The following is a 20,240-nucleotide window of genomic DNA, read 5'->3' as shown; positions in this document are numbered from 1 at the left end:
TGATCTGTGACTTTCAAGTATTGCGTCTTCCTTGAAATATATTTGTTCAACTTGAAGTTATTACAATTGGCGACGAGGTAGTGATTTTTCTTTTCCATCGTTGACCCACGTTTCCATAGCTACTTTAGAGCAACTACTGCAAGGACTCATAGAACAGCAAATGCTTCTCACAAATGCGGGGCGTCTCTCGTCATTGTCTCTACCTACTTTTCCTCCTTACGACGAGACAGCGGAAGACTGGTTTGATTACGAAAAACGTCTTCGACAGCACTTCTTGGCATTTCATGTCGCGGACGAACAAACGTGTAAGTCTCTGTTTCTTTCATGGATTTCATCTCAGATGTATTGGTTGTTGTTGCAGTTGGCTCTTTTGAAAGATCCTGCGTCTTTGTCCTTTGCTGAAATGTGCTCACTTCTGTCCATCTATTTTCAAAAACAAATGCATGTGGTAGCCTCTCGTGTTGCCTTTTATCGTTGTCAAAAACAACCGAATCAATCCTATCGCGCTTGGGCTGCTGAACTTTATGGCCTCCGTAGAAAGTGTCAATTTGTTACTGAAGTTCACAAAGAATCCTACATCTATTCCATGGTACAGGATGCTATTATCCAATCGGCGCCCGACAAAGAAGTTAGGCAACGTGCCCTTCAGTTGGCAAATCCGACTCTAGATGAAGTTCTATCCATCGCTCAGTCTTTTGAAATTTCTCGCGCCGCTGGAGCGCAGATAGAGGCATTGTGCGATATCGGGGAAATACAACCTCTGTGCGACGTTGACGAAGCGTGTGGCGTGTTCCCGCCAGCCAACATGGCCGCAGGATGCTCCCAAGCGCAGCCTCGGCCTAACCGTAAAAAAACCTCTAAGAAACTGCAGCAAAACCCACGGCAACTGCCTTCATGTCCGCGGTGTTTTACGAAACATTCATGAGAAGATTGTCCACAACGTTGGGCCGTGTGTCACAAATGCAAAAAAAAAAAAAGAGGGGTCATGTGTCATCAGTTTGCAAATCTGACCGCATACATGATGTTCGTGAACATGACGCCGATTCTGATTATGTGTTGTCTGTCAATTGTCTTATTCCCTTTGAGGGAATCTATTCCTCACTGTCCAAATACTTGGTCGAGATGTTCGCATGCAGGTGGATACGGGTTCTGCTGCCACTATCATCAATTCTCAGATGTATCTTCAGTTGGGTTCTCCAATCCTGTCACCTGTCACTAGGCAATTACGGATTTACAATAAACAGAAGAGTTCTCTCTTGGGACAATTTTATGCTGAGGTATCTTACAAATGTGTCGTTCGCACTGTTCCCATATTTGTGGTTGACCATAGTAACGCGGAGAATCTTTTTGGTTTCGATGCCTTTCGCGTTTTTGAGTTCTCCATAAATGACTCTGGCAATGTCGTCTCTGATGCTATTCCTTATGCTCAATTGGATTCCTTGTCGATGACATTTTCGTCCCTTTTTTTCTCCTGGGTTAGGCCGTGCAAACGACTTTGAAGCTCATATCACACTCAAACCCACTGCTCGGCCTAAGTTTTTTCAGGCTCACCCCATTCCTGTGGCCCTTTGTGATCAGGTCAAACGGGAGCTGGATCGTCTCACTGCTTCCGGGGTCTTGCTTCCTGTCACTTCCAGTGAGTGGGCCTTTACTGTCGTTGTCATTGCTAAGCCAAATGGTGATATTCATCTCTGTGGCGATTTCAAAGCCACTGTAAATGCTCAATGCCTTATCGACACTTACCCTATGCCTCGACCTGACGAATCGTTCACTAAACTTGCTGGAGGCCAGTATTTTTCTAAGCTTGACCTGTCAGAAGCTTATCATCAACTTCCTCTCGACACAGCTTCCCGGCAGTTTCTGGTCCTTAACACGCCTTTCGGCCTCTATCAATACCAACAATTGCCATTCGGGGTTGCCAGCGCCCCTGCTCTCTTTCAGCGATTCTTGGAACAATTATTGCTCCCTGTCCCTGGGTGTATCAATTACATGGACGACATTGTTGTCACTGGGTCCACCACTGATGAACATCTTCAAAATCTCCGCACACTTTTTCATGTCTTACAGACTGCCGGTCTTAAGTGTAATCTTCAGAAATCAAAATTTTTTCAGGCATCTATCACGTACTTGGGGTTTCAACTCTGCCGCGATGGTATTTGTCCACTTCAGCAAACTGCCGCTGCAATTGATGCCCTTCCTCACCCTGCATCTGTTAAGGAACTGCAGGCCTTCTTGGGGAAAATAGCATACTATCACAAGTTTTTACCGTCTGCTGCTTCAGTGGCTCAGCCGTTGCATCGCCTGTTGCGCAAAAACGTGCCTTTTCACTGGTCTGCGTCATGCGATGCGGCTTTCCAGAAATTGAAGACTATGGTGTAACAGGCCCCGTGCCTGTCTACTTATCGACCTGGTCAACATCTTGTTCTTGCCATGGACACCTCTCAATACGGGGTCGGTGCAGTCTTTGTGCACCGTTTTTCTGACGGTTCTGAACAACCCTTTGCTTATGCCTCCAAAACACACACGGATGCCCAACAAAAGTATTCTCAAATTGAAAAAAGAAGCTTTGGCCATTATTTATACTCTTCATAAGTTTGGTGTTTTTCTCTATGGATCCAAATTTCATATTGTTATGGATCACAAACCACTTGTTTCCTTGTTTCATACATCAATGTCACTTCCCGACAAGGCTGCACACCGCCTCCAGCATTGGGCTCTTTGCATGTATCGTTTCAATTATGAGATTCATTTCTGGCCGACAGCTCAACATGTGAATATTGATGCACTGTCTCGCATTCCCATGGGTGCTGATCTGGAATTCGATAGGGACGAACTTTTGTGTTTCCACCTGGATGTTGCCGAGCAGTGGATTGTGGACGGGTTCCCCATCACCGGGGACCGACTGGTGGCTGCTACGGGTTCTGACCCTACCCTCTCCCGGGTTTTACACTATTCAGAAGGGTTGGCCAGATCGTCCGGCCGCTAAGACTTCTGATCCATTGCAGAACCACTATGCTTTGCATTACCGCCTCACGGCTAGGAATGGTGTCATCCTCCTTTCCACCGAAAATGCTTTGCCATGTGTTGTGGTACCTGCATCTTTGCGTGCTTCGGTCTTGCAGCTCCTTTACCAAGGGCACTGGGGTATCTCTCGCACAAAATCTCTGTTGCGCTGTCATGTGTACTGGCCCGGCATGGACTCTGAAAAAGCACACATGGTCGCTGCCTGCGGCCCTTGTGCGTCACAGGCCGCCACCCCGAAGTCATCTTTGTCACCGTGGCCTTTGCCTGAGAAGCTCTGGGAGCGAATTCATGCTCACTTCATGGGACCTATTTTAGGTACTTATTGGGTTCCCGTTATTGACGCCTACTCTAACTTTCTTTTCATTGTCCATTGCACGTCGCCTACCACTGCGGCAACCACCAATGCTCTAGCTCGCATTTGCTCCTTGGAAGGCCTTACCTCTACTCTTGTTACTGATAATGGTCCGCAATTTGCCTCTTCCGATTTTGCAGATTTTTGTGCCCGTCACGGCGTCATGCATGTCACGGCCCCTCCGTTCCATCCACAGTCAAACGGTGAGGCTGAACGACTGGTCCGCACATTTAAGGCTCAGATGAGGAAACTCCTGACTTCTTCTGCTGATGATGTGCTTCTCCAATTTCTGGCTTCTTACCGTTTCACCCCCATGGGCAACCACAGCCCAGATGAGCTCTTACATGGCCGACAGCCCCGCACGCTACTTCATCTTCTGCGGCCTTCCAGCTCACAGCCGCGGGTGCCTTTGCTTGGCCGGTTCACCGTCGACGACCTTGTATGGGTACGGGGATATGGCAGGCGGCCAAAATGGAGTCCTGGCCGCATCTTATGAGACCGTGGCCAACGCCTGTATGAAATCCAGATGGACATGGGTGTTGCAGTGCGTCATTCGGACTAGCTTCAGCCTCGTGTGCTGGCAACACCTGTTCCGGATGCCGCTACACCTCCTTCGGCTCTACCTGCCGCTCAGGATACTGGAATCTCTCATTACTCACAACGCAGTCCTTTCACCATCATATCGGTGCCAGCACAAGGACTGACGCCACCAGGAGACGTGCCCATGCAAGAACCAGATGACCATCATCTGTCGGAGCAACTCTACTCGCCTCCTTCTCCTACAGACGTGGACACATCGCCCATGTCTCCTGTTATAGCAACCGGACTTGCCGCAACGGGCAGATTGGTGCACGAGGCCCCAGCAGATTCGAGCTCCACGTCTCCTGTCATCTCGACCCGTTATCATCGAGGACACTTCCGTCCATCCGGGAAGCCTCCTTCTCGAGACTTTATGGGCAGTCAAACAACACCTATGGACGTTAGCAATCTACAGGCCACCTCCATCAAATCAAGACCTGTGCAAAAAATTCAAAGGGAGGAAAAGTGTTGTGACTCGCTGATCTTTCAAAGTGCCGTTGCGCAGTTACGCGCGTCCTCTACATGCGGCACTGTCTGCCAGCCATGCAGCAGCAATGCCACCTAAGCGGCCAGCCAGCCAGCAGCCGCTAGACGTGGACTCAGTTATGATTTGACTGTTAAAGTGTACACACGTCTTACTCTGTTTACTTGGTCTGTGACTTTCATGTATTGCGTCTTCCTTGAAATATATTTGTTCAACTTGAAGTTATTGCAACAAGTAAATGGACTACCGCAACACATGAATTGTGTTCCATAGATGTCGCTTATGTAGCTTCCCCTTGTGGATTTGTTGCATAGATGTTACATGTGTGATTGCCGTAGGTGGACTCCGATACATTTTATGATAATGGCATGACCCCAACTTTCATAAAGGTGTTGCCAGTACGCTCTTGAGGTCCGGACTGAAGACTTCTGGGATGGTGGTGGTATACCGTATATAGACTTATGTAATAATATTTTGTAATCTTGGAGATTCATTGCAGTTTATAGAACTGCAGGGTGAAAATTTAAGAAAGTAGATGGTGTACAAGTCCCAACAATTATTTGACTTAACTAAAAAGTAACTGGTTAAAAAATATATAAAAACTGACAGTACTATTTGATTAGCTCATTGTGTTTCTCTGAGATGGATTACCTATTTGCATATAAAATTGCAGTGTTTGGGATTTTGCTAATTGATGGAAATTCTTAATTAAGGTCTTGATTGAATAATGAAGAATGTTACCTTGCTCAGAAAAATCAAGGCAGAAGAAATATATAGCCAAATACTGGAATCTAACAAACATAAAGGCTCTGTATGCAGTTCACTTGCAGGTGTCTGGTTATGTGTTGATAGTTATGCTAGCGTACATATTTTGCCAGCTGGAAATTACCTTGAAACTTGTGTTGTCACCTAGCTATGCCAGGCATACAGTACTAGTGAATGGTGCACGTAATTTTTTCACACTGAACCACTTACTTTTTTCTGTTTGGTTTGGAAGCAAAGTTAGAAAAGGAAACAGAATGAAATGGCAGTTTTTTTTTTTTTTTTTTACCTGGTTATGAGGGTGAAGGATTTGGGTTACATAGTTTGTAGATAGGTTAGGATGATATGAATCCACTAATCAAAACCACTTGCAATTGTTCCTGATTAAAAAAAGGAATGGGTTAACGTTGATCTAAAAAGTGTTTAATGTGCAAAAAGAAAAAAAAAGGATAAAATGTGAAACTTAAAGTTCACATTACATTGTACATTGTTGTATTTGTGAAGATCTGAGCCCACATTAATTTTGGTTATTTACAATGTTTGGTGACTGCATTATAGAGCATTTTCTTTGTTTCACCCAGTGTGGACGACCAGCCACCAAATACAGCAAAGGTTGTAAGAAATGCTGCTTTGCTACACAACAGTGCACTGGATGTGGCCAACATGGACACTATATGTGGATGTGTCCAGAGGCATGGAGGATATACCATTCTACTGTAAGTTATTGGAGCTAAAGATTATTGTAAATGTTCACTGTTTTCTTATAGCATTTTATGAAATTAGAATCTGCCATATCAGACACTATAAATCTTAATTTAAAAATGTAGTTCTTGATTTCTGTATATGTGATCAGATAACACAGTTAATACTTAACAGCATTTGAATAAGTGATTAATACTACATGAGCTTTCAGCCAAGCATGCCTTGGCCATTGTTAAGTTGTATGACTGCCAGTGGGCTGCTGGTATGCCCTTATAAACACAGCTTCAGTTGTGACATCACTGGTGCTTACGGCGTCATGATATATGGACATATATTGATATGATATATTGATTGGCAATGGCAAGGAAAGCGTTTCTGAAGAAGAGAAATTTGTTAACATCGAGTATAGATTTAAGTGTCAGGAAGTCGTTTCTGAAAGTATTTGTATGGAGTGTAGCCATGTATGGAAGTGAAACATGGACGATAAATAGTTTGGACAAGAAGAGAATAGAAGCTTTCGAAATGTGGTGCTACAGAAGAATGCTGAAGATTAGATGGGTAGATCACATAACTAATGAGGAGGTACTGAATAGGATTGGGGAGAAGAGGAGTTTGTGGCACAACTTGACAAGAAGAAGGGATTGATTGGTAGGACATGTTCTGAGGCATCAAGGGATCACACATTTAGCATTGGAGGGCAGCGTGGAGGGTAAAAATCGTAGAGGGAGACCAAGAGATGAATACACTAAGCAGATTCTGAAAGATGTACGTTGCAGTAAGTACTGGGAGATGAAGAAGCTTGCACAATTGACTCAGCGTTCAACATGCCTACTTTAACTTCGCGATCGCAGTATTCCATGTTTTGCTATGCTGCAGACTTCCCATCTCTATTGATGGTGTTGTTGATTATTTTTATTTCAATGGCTTCTTTAATTACGCAGAGCTCCAAAACAGGTTGTGTCAAATTTTATCCAGTGACCATTCCTAAAGCACACTCGGTCAAAGCAGATAGTGTAGCATAGGTGATAAAACCTCTCTTCTCCTTACCTTGTGGATCTTCGGTAAAGCATAAGCAGTAAGTGGTCTAAGTGCCTGTGGGAGAAGATAGTGTGATCAAGAATGTTTTCCCACAGGCACCTAGACCACCTACTATTTATACTTCACCAGAGATCTTCATGGATGGGATGACATTCCACCTCATCCTATCCACAATTGGTTCAGTAACGTACAAGCCTCAAGTACTTGACCAATCTGCTCACTCCACATGTTGGACACTGTGAACATCATATTAAAAACTTGGCAGATTTTATCAGATGAATTAAACGTCTGCAACTTGGTGAGCATGACATTATGGTTAGTTTTGATGTGATGGTGCTGTTTACAAATGTGCCTATCAAAGACTCTTTTGACCTACTATCCCAGTTATTCATAAGTGATGTAGTTAGGCTTTTTAGGCAAACTCTTACACCTTTTTATTTTTTGTACAATGGTCAGTTTTATGATCAGAGGGAGTGCATTCCAATCGGCAACTCTTTGGCTCCAGCTGTTTCATAGCTCTTCATGTACAATTTTTAAGATATTGCCTTAGACACGGTGCCATTAAAGCGTAATTGTTTATTTTGATAGGTTGACAACATGTTTGTCATTTGGCCCCACAGACATGAGATACTTGATGAGCTCTTGGAACAGTTCAGTGCCATTAACAACATCCAGTTCACCACGGAAGTAGAAAACGACAATGTTACTGTCCTTCTTCAGTGAATGCCTCAGCCTCTGCATCTACAGAAAACCTACCTGCACAGAGGTGCACTGTGTTACAAACACTGGTTCATTGTCCAAGAATGATATCAGACGCTGTCCCACCTACATAGGATCTTTGGGAATAACATTCATCTGATAAATGAAGTGATTTCAAGCAAGAATCACAAGACTACTACCGGCAAGGAGCAGGAAAAGAAACTTGCTTTCTTGCTGTTCTGTGGCTCTGTGTTGGGCAACATAAGCTGCCTGCTGGGAAAAAAAAAAAAAAAAAAAAAACCCACACAAGATTAAATTAATCTTCGGGCCTCTGAGAAAAATCCATCAATTACTGAGATAAGTTATAGACGCAGCAGGTCTCAGATCTGGTGTCTACAGGATATCTTGCGAGTAGGGCCAGTCGTATGTCAGTCAAACAGTTTGCATTGTGGAACAATGCAGGGAGGAGAAGATCCCCTTCACTACCCCAAGAAATCCGTTTTTACTGAGCGTGCTTTAGACACAGTCACCAGATAAAATTGACAAAATCTGTGTTGTGGCTTGCACTAATGCCTTACAGTGCATAATTAAAGAAGTCATTGAAATAAAAATCACCAATAACACCCTTAATAGAGACAGCAGCCTACAGCTCAGTGCAACATGGTATTCCGCAATTGCAAAGTTAAAGTGGGCACAATTTAATGCCAAGTCAATATATGCACCCCTAGGGTGATGCCGCGAGCACCGGTGATGTCCCAGCCAACAGCTGTGCCAGCAGCCCACTGTTAGTCATACAACTTGACAATGGACAACTCATGATTGACCAAAAGCTCATGTGATTTTAATCACTTGATGCAGCTGAAAACCACAGAACTTTTTATTTAATGTAACCTCCATGAGATTCTGCATTCTTATATAACATACTTGATTGTCAGCCTACCAAGCAGCAGCAGAGAAAAAATGTACAAAAGGACATAATGCAACTGCTTTCCTACAGTCTGCAAAACTTATTAAAGGATTAGAGCACATGGGACTTTAGGTTAAATACATTTACCCCCAATAGATTCATTACCAAGCACATTTTCCACATCAATGAAGCGAGGGAGTAAGTCCAAAAGTACTTCATGGCATGATTTTCTAAACTTGCACCCCCAAATTTGAGCAGTGTTGTTTCCTTTCCTCTCCATATCATTCCAAGTAATTTTTCATCACCCTCTCTCTGTACCTACACAACTTTCTACTCAGGGTTCATGAGGCTCTTCCAAACCACTTTGGTGCCAAAAAATTCATATCCTTGTAGCCGTTATGTATTGCAAGTGTGTCATTAACAGAATTGGCTTCATAAGCAAGAGTTTGACTAATGAGGTGACCTACATGATACGAAAACCAGAATTTAGCTTCCTACGTTTGTATGATGAACATTAAGAAAGCATAAATGAATGTGGAAAAATTATTATAGTGACAGCTAATACAGTTGTTATTACCCACACTAGTCTATGCAGTGCAAATCTCTTCAACTCTGTATAACTACTACAGCCCACATGTATTTCAACTTGTATAAAAGTCTTGTTCTTCGTGTCAAATTTTTGTCATCCATACTTTTCTCCATTACCAAACTAATGATTCTTTGATGCCCAAGGATGTGTGGTATCAACTGATCCCTTCCTTTAGTTGAATTGTGCCATAAACTTCATTTGTATCCAATTTCCATTTAGTACTTGGTCAGTAATTATTTGATCCACTCATCAGATCTTCTTCATTCTGCTTTAACACCACATTTCATAGGCTTTGTTTTGTTCTTGTTGGAGCTGCTTATTGTCCTCCTTTTACTCCATTTACAATGCTACACTCCAGACAAATACTTTCACAAAAGAGTTCCAAGCACTTAAATTTATATTTGACGTTTTATGAAATGTTTTTCTTGCTATTGCCAGTCTACTGTTCATGTCCTCTAAATTGATCATCATCAGTTAGTTTGCTGCCCAAATAGCAGAACACATCTATTTTTAGTGTCACATTATCTAATCTAATTCCCTTAGCACCTGCGGACTTAAATTTACTCCATTCTCCTCCTTTTATTGTAATTGATTTTATGTTACAAAGTCTTTCCAAGTCACTATTCATTCCATTCAACTGAACTTCCAATTCCTTTGTGTCTCTGACATCATTATGTTCTCATCAGCAAGCCTCAAAGTTTTTATTTATCCTCCCCGAATTATAATTCCCATTCCAATTTTCTCCTTGATTGCATTTACTAATTGCTCATTGTACAGATAAAATAATGTTGGGATAGGCTACAACCCGGTTTCTCTTGCCTCTCAACTACTGCTTTCCTTTCTTGTCCTTTGATTCATTATTTCTACAATATTGTTTTTGTACAAGTTATAAATAACCTTTTGCACTCAGCATTTTATCTCTGGTGCCTTCAGAATTTCAAAGAGTGCATCTTGTCAACATTGCCAAAATTCCTCTAAATCTACAAATGCTATAAACATAGGCTTGTCTTTCTTCAACTTAGAAGATAAGAGAAGTGGTAGGGTGAGTGTTGCCTCAGTTGTTCCTACATTTCTCCAGAATTCAAACTGATCTTGTCCGAGGTCAGGGTCTACCAGTTTGTCCATACATCTGCAAATAATTTGTTTTAGTATGACATATTAAACTGTTAGTTCAGTAATAATATTCAGAGTTGTTTGCACCTGCCTTATTTGGAATTGGATTTATTCATTCTTCTTGATGTGTGATGGTGTTTCGCCTGTCTCATTTATCTTGCACATGAAGTGGAATCGTTCTATCACGGCTGGTTCTGCCAAGGATTTTCATAATTCTGAGGGAGTGTCCTTTACCCCAGGACTCATGTTTTGACATCAATCTTTCACTGCTGTCCCACATTCTTCTGTCAATATCATATCTGACATCTCATCTTCATTTACTTCCTCTTCTCTTTGTTCTTCCATGTTTATTTCCCTTATATAGCCTTTGAAAATATACCTTCCACCATGTAGCTTTCCCTTCTTTGCTTGGTACTGGCTTGCCATCTGAGCTCATGCTATTCGTACAGTAGTCTCTCTTTTCTCCAAACATCTCCCTAGTTTTCCTATAGGAAATTTCATCTCTCCCTTAGTCATGCATGTTTCTTAAGCCTTGCATTTGTCCTCCAACTATTCATGCTTAACATAGTTTCACTTTCTGTCAGTATCATTTTTATTTCACGTTTTGTTAGTCAAGTTCAGTATCTCATGTGTTATCCAAGGATTTCTACTGGACCTTGTCTTCTTGTGTGTTTGAACCTCTGTTGCCTTCACTATTTCATCTCTCAGATCTACCCATTGATTTTTTGTTGTATTCTTTTCCCCTGTTTCAACCAGTTGTTGCCTAATGCTCCCTTTGAAACTCTCAAAAACTGCTGATTCTTTAATTCCTCTAAGTCCCATCTCCTTAATTTCCTATCTTTCCCTAATTTCTTTGATTTTAATTGGTAGTTAACAACCAATAATTTATGGTCAGAAACCACATCTGCCCCTGGATATGATTCGCAGTAGAAAATCTGATTTCCAAATGTCTATTGTACCATTATACAATCTATGTGAAAGTTTCCCACCTCTCCTTTGCTACCTATACAACCTTCTTCTGCAATTCTTAAACCATGAGTCAGCAACGCTTAAATTAAGCTCTGTGCAAAATTCTGCCCGGCAGCTTTTTCTGTCATTTCTTTTGTTCAGGCCACATTCTCCTACTATTTTTCCTTCTCATCCTTTTCCTCTCAAATCACAGTCTCCCCATTGCCATTAAATTTTTATCTCCATAGGGAAATGACATCAAGGGACAGGAAAGGACAACAGGTGCACTCAGTTTGTATTCCTGGGGACCTCATTCAACATATTGAAGAGGCTATTCCAGCAGCTGTTGAGGGAAGGAAGTGCAGCCAACTGCAGTGCACCTGGTAACAAATGATGCCTGTCGTCTGGGCTCTGAGGTCCTACTTGGATCATTCCAGTGACTGGCAGATAAGGTTGAGGAGACCTGCCTTGCACATGAAAAATTTCAATGAAACTTACAATTTGCAGCATTGTCCCCAGAACTGATCATGACCCTTTGGTTTCGAGTGGAAGGACTGAACAAGAGACTTCAAAGGTTCTGGCTGCAAGGGTTTTTTAGATTAGGCAACTGTCCATCCATTCCAGATAAAGATAGCGGCAGGAAACCCGTAAGTATCAGTGTAAGATCCAAAGAAATACCCCCAAAAGTGAGAGTATTAAAATCCTAATGGTAAACTGTTGAAGCATTTGCAACAGAGTGCCAGAGTTTGAAGTGCTCATGAAAGGCAGTGAAGCTCACATAATACTAGGTGCATAAAGCTGGTCGAAACATGAAAATGATAGCAGTGAGATTTTTGGGGAAAATTTAAGTGTATATCGAAAGGATAGGCAAATGGAAAATGGAGGTGGTGTATTTGTTGCAGTAGACAAGAAACTCAAGTCCACTGACATAGAAATTGAAGCTGCACGTGAGATTGTTTGGGAAAGACTCAGTATCAGGAGTGGGCACAAAAATGGTAATTGGTTCCTTCTGTCACCCACCAGACTCATCTCCTGATGTGAACGAAAACTGTAGAGAAAACTTCAGTTCACTTGTATGTTACGTTCCCCAATAATTTGTGGGGACTTTAATTTTCCAACAATTAACAGTAGTTTCATAGTGAGGAAATAAAACTTTCAGCACAGGTCAGGAGCATGTAGAGGTACTATGGCAATAGTTGACTATGCGCCCAGTAGACCAGTTCATAGTGGGAGGGCACATCCATGGTATACAGTCAGTGTGAACAAACTTCTAAAGAAACAAAGATTACTGTATAATAGATCTAAAACAAAGCTTAGGGATATAGATATGTACTGAATGAAGCATGTTTGGCTGCCAAGAGAGCAATTTGTTATGTATTCAATGACTACCGTAGCAGAATATTGTGTAATGATATGTCGCAAAAGTCAAATTCTGTCGTATGCAAAGGCTGTTAGTGTCGGCAAAATCAGTGTCCAGTCCCTAGTGTACAAGACAGAAACTGAAATTGAGGGTAGCAAAGTAAAAGCTGAAATGCTTAACTCCATTTTCAAATTTTCCCTTACAAAAAGAAAACCCAGGAGGAAGGCCCCAATTTAATCCCCATACCTTTAAAAACTTGAGTGAAATAAGTATTAGTGTCAGTGGTGTTCAGAAACAGCTGAAATTGTTAAAACTGAATGAAGCTCCAGGGCCTGATGGACTCCCTGTCAGATTCTGTACTGAATTCACAGTTGAGCTAGCCCTTCTTCTAACTATAATCTGGTGCAGATCCCACGAACAAGATACCATGCCCATTCTTGGAAAAAATCACTGGACATACCCGTCTACAAGATGGGAAATAGGAGTGATCGACAAAACTACCATCTAATATCCTTGACATTGATTTGTTGTAGAATCTTAGAACACATTCTGAGCTCGAACATACTGTGATATCGTGAACAGAATGACCTCCTCAATGCTAACTGGCATGGATTCCTAAAATGTCAATAATGTGAAACCTAGTTCTTACTTTTCTCACATGACATACCGAAAGCTTTGAAGCAAAGTAGTCAGGTAGATGTAGTATTTCTCGATTTGTGACTTGGTACCACACCTATGCTTGTTGTCAAAAGTACAGTCATATGGGTAGCAAGTGAAATTTGTGTCTGGATTGGGGACTGTTTGGTAGCGAGGATGCAGCCTGTTATCTTTAACAGAGTCTCTCGTCAGATGTAGAAGTAACTTCAGGTGTGCTCCAGGGAAGTGTGTTAGAACGCTTGCTGTTCATGTGGTACAGTAATGATCTTGAAGACAATATTAACAGTAACATCAGGCTTTTTACAGATGATGCAGTCATAATGAATTATTATATGAAAAAAGCTGCATAAATATTCTGACAAATCTTGATAAGATTTCCAAGTGGTGCAAAGATTGGCAACTTGCTTTAAATGTTCTAAAATTCAAAATTGTGCACTTCATGTGATGAAAAAATGTAGTATCCTATAATATCAATGAGTGAGTGTTGGAATCAGCTAACTCGTACTAACACCTGGGTGTAATGCTTTGTAGGAATATTAAATTGAATGGTCTCATAGGCTCAGTCATGGTTACAGCAGGTTTATTGGTAGAATACTGGTGAAGTGCAGTCAGTCTACAGTGGAGATTGCTTGCAAATCATTCGTGTGACCAATTCTAGAATATTGTTCAAGTATGTGGGACTTCCACCAAATAGGACTAACGGGGGGATATTGAATGTATACCAAAAAAGGGAAGCATGAATGGTCACAGGTTTGTTTGATCCATGGGAGAATGTCACAGAGATACTGTAGGAACTGAACAGGAAGACTCTTTGAAGAGAGATGTACACTATCCCAAGAAAGTCTATTAACAAAGTTTCAAGGACAAGCTTCAAATGATGACCCTAGGAATATACGTCAACCCCCTATGAATCACTCACAAAGGGATTGTAAGGATAAGATTGTAATAACAACAGCATGCACAGAGGCATTCAAACAATCATGCTCCCTGTTCTCCATGTGTGAATGTAACAGGAAGAGACCCTAATAACTAGTACAATGGGTTGTACCCCCTACCATGCACCTCACAGCTGTGTTCAGTGTACATGTACATGTAGGTGTAGATATTCAGTTTATCTCATCATACATTCTTTCGATCTCTTCATCTGAGGAGTTAATCCTTACGCGTTATAAAAATGTATGTGTATTCCACATCATCTCCTAAACCAACGGCCTGATTTCAACCAAACTTGGTACACTTATTACAGTTTTCCTGTTCATGCAGTGATAATGCCACATGAAGCATGATGTTTCAATTTATTACTTCTTTACTATTAACTGTATTCATGACAGATTTTGCAGAATGTACCTGCAAATTATATCATTGTACAGCATATAGTTCAAGAGACATGATGTCTTAAACACAGAGATGATTGAAAAATGCCACATCATGCATGATGTTTTAATTTGTTACTTCCGTGCTACTAACTTTATTCACAATAAATTTTGCAGACAGTATCCACATATACTGCTAAATGCACCTACAAAATTTATATCATGGTACCAAATACAGTTAGGAGATACGACAGCGTAAACACTGATAAAATCTTTAATCATGCATGAAGTTTAATATATTTATTCTTTACTACTAACAAGGAGACGGCACGACCGTGGGGTCAGGGATTTGTCCGAAATTTTGTGTGGTGAAAGAGGACCCCTAACACCTCAAGTGGTTAAAGTATTAGGACACACTACTTGGAAAATCCCGGGTAAAATCAATCCAAGGTTTCTTAGGTGCCTTATGAGTATAAAATGTTAGTCCATCACCAACCTGCCGTCTGGCCTACATGGTTAGCGCTCGGACCCTTACGCCAGAGGTCTTGGGTTCGATTCCTCCTGCGGCACTTTTCTTTCTTCTGTTGCTTGCAAAATTGCAGCGCATTGTTACAGAAGAATCGTGAAATTAATTCCTGGGAAGATTGTATAAAAATTCATTCTGTAATTCACCGTCATTTATCGTCACCAATATTCCGAGACATGATTCAATATGCCCAGTTTGCCTCAAAATTATCAGAAACTCAAAAACATATTCATTAATGTTAATGGGGCATGTTTTTGCACAGATTTATTGCAAACGCCCTGTGACTGAAAAATATCCGCCTTTATATGTTGCGCAAGATGTCGCAAAAATTATAGCTTTGTTTGTTTTTACAATAATTACCACTGCGGTTCTTATTTATAATTATTATATGTATAAAAACTAAATGTTTCCCAATCGACTTTGTTATTCTGATTAAAAACCCAATGTTTCCCCTCATATAATTTACAATTAAAAATGGAAAACCCACCGCCATGAATTGTGTTGTTGGACAGAAAGAAAATAATTTTTATTCAATAATGTAACTAATTTGTTAAAGATAAGTAGGTTTGCAAAACTTTCTGAATAATTGGTGGAATAACAAAAGAAAATGAAAGAGATGAAAAAAAGTGCGAGAGGAGGAATCGAATCCAAGAACTCTGGCGTAAGACTCCGAGGCCTAATCATCTACGCCAGCCGGTGGCTCGGCAATGGACTAACATTTTATATTCATAAGGCACCTAAGAAACTTTGGATCGATTTTTCCCGGGATTTTCCGGGTAGTGCGTCCTAATATTTTAACTATGTGAGGTGTTAGAGGTCCTCTTTCACCACACAAAATTTTGGACAAATCCCCGACCCCATGATCGTGCCGTCTCCTTGTAAGACAGTCTTACAGTCGAATCAACTTAAGGAAGTCACTGACACTTGGAAGCATTTTGATAGCTTTCAACTGTGAATTACAAGTAGCTGAAGGCGGAAACAAGAGTCATCTATAGAGCTGTGAGAAGGTGTTGCTATAGAGAAGTTTACAAAATCACATTATAGACATGCGAAACACCTGCGCCCAGTGTACAGAAACTGTCTGGAATACGGTACTTAAACAGAATGCATGTCATTTTAATTTATTACTTCTGAACTACTGACGCTGTTTGAAACATCTTTCATGGACATTATCGACATATACCTCCGGATGTATCTGCAAAATTTTTATCGTTTTATGACACACAGTTCAGGAGATATGACAACATAATCATTGAGCTGCATGAAAACGAAACTGCAGAGTGAAATTTACAAGAGATATAGGTGAAATATCTGTACAGATATGTGTGAAACATCTTAAATATATGTGACATGGGTATGCAGGCAAGAAGCTCCTCCTAAACTCCTGGGTCGATTTCAGCCAAATCTGGTACACGTATTATTTACTATCTGGAAAGAAATACCATGGGTAAGAATCAAGTCACCTCCTAGAGTGTGGTGGTGGGGGGGAGGAGGGGGACAATAACATGGAGAAACGAGGAGGAGGAGATGGACAGCCAGAGAGGGGGAAGGAGGTAATGGACATCAACAAAGCATGTGGAGAGGGGCAGGAGGAGTTGTATATGGAGTATGATGGGGGCGGGGGATAAGCGCTAGCAGAAGACTGCAATAAGTACATACCATTCTCCGCTGCAAACTTCCTAACATATGAACTTCTCAGGATGTAAATGCTGTACAAGTGCTCGGTTCCTTTGCTGGTGACAATGCTGTTGCACATAAGCAGTTGATTCTTACTGCTCACTTAGCTTTAAGCTGTTGTAATTTTCCATCTTGCTGTCTGCTTCCTTTTCATTTCCTGATGTTTCTCCACATTTATTTATTCAGTTATGTTGTGTGTTCATCCCCACCCACCACCACCACCACCACCACCACCACCACCACCACCACCACCACCACCACCCTTTGTACCATTTTATTTTCTTGCTATGCCTAGGGTACGGTGCCCCAGCATTGAATTATCAGTACTTATGCATAACTAATTTTGGAAAAGTGTCATTAAACAAAAAGAGATCTGTATGTACAATGAGAGGCAAAAAGGAGAGGCAAAAAGGATGCTTGACCTGAATAATGTAGAGTCCTAGAACAGAGCATTGTGCATGACCAAGTTCAGAAATGCTATTGTTCACAACTCTAGCAATCTGTGGAGCTTCAACTTGGAATTTACATCGTCAAATAGTTAGAATACAGTATATACCACAATTCAATGCAATTTAACTCGTCATATAATTTCTTTTGAAAATTATTATTCAAACACTTTGTAAGGGTTGAAATACAAGAACTCCACAATGACGACGAGTGTTTCACTTCTGTTCCAATGGCTGAGTGGATAGGCTGACGGTTTATGAACATAAAGGACGAGTGTTTGAATCTAACTGGAGTCAGTTGTCATTTGTTTTCTTTTTATTTATTTAGACCTTTACAGGTAATATTTTAAGCCTTAATTCTCTACAAAATGTGCTATGTAGGTTTTTGTAAGTTCCACATTCTTTCAAAATATTCCATTTTATAATAGTCTAAAATTTTAACAAACAGACAAATGGTCATAGTAAAAAAAATTGAAAATGGATGTATTTATTTGTAATTACTGACCACCACCTGCTGTGTGTATAGTTTTCAGCTAAGAGAAATCAGCTGATTGGTGTACGTCATAGGTCTACTTCAAAGTGGCTGATATGATTGTTCGCAAGTGAATAATTGCTCTCTTTGAAAATGGTGTTAGTGCATCTGAGGCAGGACGTTGTCGTGGTGTTGATGCATCCACAAGCAAAGAGAAGGATTAGACAATTTAGAGATAATGGTCAGGCAGTGAGAAGTCCAATACCTGGAAGACCACAAGTCTCTACATGGGGACAAGATGAAGAATTGGTCAGGGTGGCCCAGAATGCTCCTTTGTTTCTTGTCCGGGAAGTAAGAAGAGCGTCACATTTCATGGGCTCGTCGAGAACTGCTCTCTGATCAGAAGATTAAAGGCCACGGAATCGGATCCCATTGTGCTCTTATCAAAAAACCGTTGTCAGACGAACAAGCCCTGTATTGACTAGCAGTTGTGAGTTCCTGGGAAGATGTCAAGGAAAGTAATTTTTTCCAACACGTGCACAATTGAATCCACAAGCAGAGGTCCCGCTCTTGTTTACCACACAGATGGGCAGTGATATGATGCGCACTTCATGGCCACATGCTCTAGAAGTGGAAATTTTAGGGTTGGATGTCTTACGTGGGTGCAGGAACTTCAGAATGTATCCATGGTGAGTTCAATTCAGCGTGCTATGGACATTTCCTTGAAAACTTAAACATCCCTGGAGCGCCCTGAAGGACGTCTCCCTTACCATCATGATAATCATCCATCACATAACTGGTTTCAAAGGAGGGAGAATGTTATTCAGTGTCTTCTGTGGCCTCCAAAGTCACTTTATCTCAGTCCCACAGAGCGTGTTTGGGCTCAGCTTAAGAAGACTTTGTGGGACAGTTGGCCAGACCATCCTCCAGAAACTGTGTGAATGCCATATGGGATTTGGTTCATTCTTCGTGTGAGAGAATTGCCATGGACGAGGACTTTTTCCACAGATTTGTCATTTCTGCACCTTGAAGCACCCAAGCTGTTGTTGATGCCAATGGCATGTGGACAAAATACTGAAGCTATATGTAACATGCTCTTCATTTTATTTTATTTCATTTTTCTGTAAAATACCTAAATTGTTAGTAGACCAACAGTATTAATTTCAAAATACATGTCTAATTGCTACTATATTATTTGTATTTTTATGGGCGGTCAGATGAATATCACCTTCCAAGAAAGATTATGTTTAAACGTAAAATTCAGAAACTATAATTACTTATTTACTGAAGAGAATATTGAAAAAATTTAAAAAAAGAAAATATAATGTAATAACAAAAAGTAAATAAAGCAAGAAACATTTGCGACGCAATAAAAAAAAAAGAAGGCTGCCATGAAATTCTATCTGACACATACTACAGCTACCAGTACAGTAAGCTGACATGCTACCAAGGAGTTACCAATATCTTCTTTGTAGCGTAACGGTCGAATAGGCCGACTGTAGTTGAACAAATATAGAGCTGGAAACAACAGATACTGGAAAGCACATTCACTCACTCGTATAAGCCGTGCGTAAGGATGTAGAGAAATATGCCAGTCAGCGTGTACCTTCTCTTAACTGGCGGTCGAAGTAATTACAAATAAATACATACATTTTAAATGTTTTTCCTATGACCATTTTTCTGTTCGTTTAAAGATTAGACTATTATAAAATGGAAGCTTTTGAAAGAATGTGGAACCTAGAAAAGCCTATAACTGCACAATTTGTAGAGAATTAATGTGTAAAATATTACTATCACAGGTCTAAATAAATAAATAAAAAAGACAATTGATTCCAGTTGGATTTGAATGCTCATCCTTTACATTCATAAGCCGCCAGTGTCTCCACTCAGCCATTGAAAGAGATGTGAAACACTCGGCATTATAGTAATTCTTCCGACATACTTATATTTCAAATGTTTCTATGTGCTCAAATAATGTTTTTCAAAAGAAATGATATGACGAGTTAAATTGCAATGAATCGAGACATATACTGTATCTTAACTATTGTATTGCATCTATTTGATGACATAAATTTCAAGCTGGAGCTCCAAAGATTGCTACAGTTGTGAACACTAGTACTTCCGAACTTGGGCATGCACAATGCTCTGTTCTTGGACTCTATATTGTTCGTTCCGGGCAATCTTCTTGCCTCTCATTGTACACCAGTGCATCTAAAACTTTTAGTTTGTCAGTATTTAGAAAACACTTCACAATACAGGATAGACCCACCTGAAAATGAATCATGGAAAAACTGATTTTGCAGAAGTATTTGGTTGGTTACTCACACAATGTAAAAGATGAACTTACTATTTTGTGACACATTGAAATTGTAGGTTAAATATTCATTACACTTTTGCTATTCATTAACTGTAATGGTAGTAAATAATTAAAATCAAGGACCAATCTTCAGGCAGCATATAAAACTATAAGAACAGTTAAAATATGTTCCACCATAACCTCTATGTTATAAGCAGCACTTACAGGTGGTCCTTTAATCTGGGGCAAGAAGTCCGACGTCACCACTAGGCAGATGTGTAACATGAAGTTACCCT

At 40.7% G+C, this 20,240-nt stretch overlaps 1 protein-coding gene across 2 annotated transcripts in view; it reads left to right on the top strand.

Annotated features, from left to right (window-relative positions):
* LOC126248884 (uncharacterized) overlaps positions 1-20,240 on the top strand; it is a 122,185-nt gene that overhangs the window by 89,925 nt on the left and 12,020 nt on the right. For both annotated transcript variants that reach the window (XM_049950355.1, XM_049950346.1), the window contains one exon: positions 5,783-5,917. In XM_049950355.1, the coding sequence (XP_049806312.1) occupies positions 5,783-5,917 (135 nt within the window). The remainder of the gene's footprint in view (positions 1-5,782; positions 5,918-20,240) is intronic.

Source organism: Schistocerca nitens, chromosome 1 (genome assembly GCF_023898315.1).
Source record: "Schistocerca nitens isolate TAMUIC-IGC-003100 chromosome 1, iqSchNite1.1, whole genome shotgun sequence".
Taxonomy (NCBI): domain Eukaryota; kingdom Metazoa; phylum Arthropoda; class Insecta; order Orthoptera; family Acrididae; genus Schistocerca; species Schistocerca nitens.
Note: the sequence above shows the minus strand (reverse complement) of the source record. Positions and strands in the feature narration are given on the sequence as shown.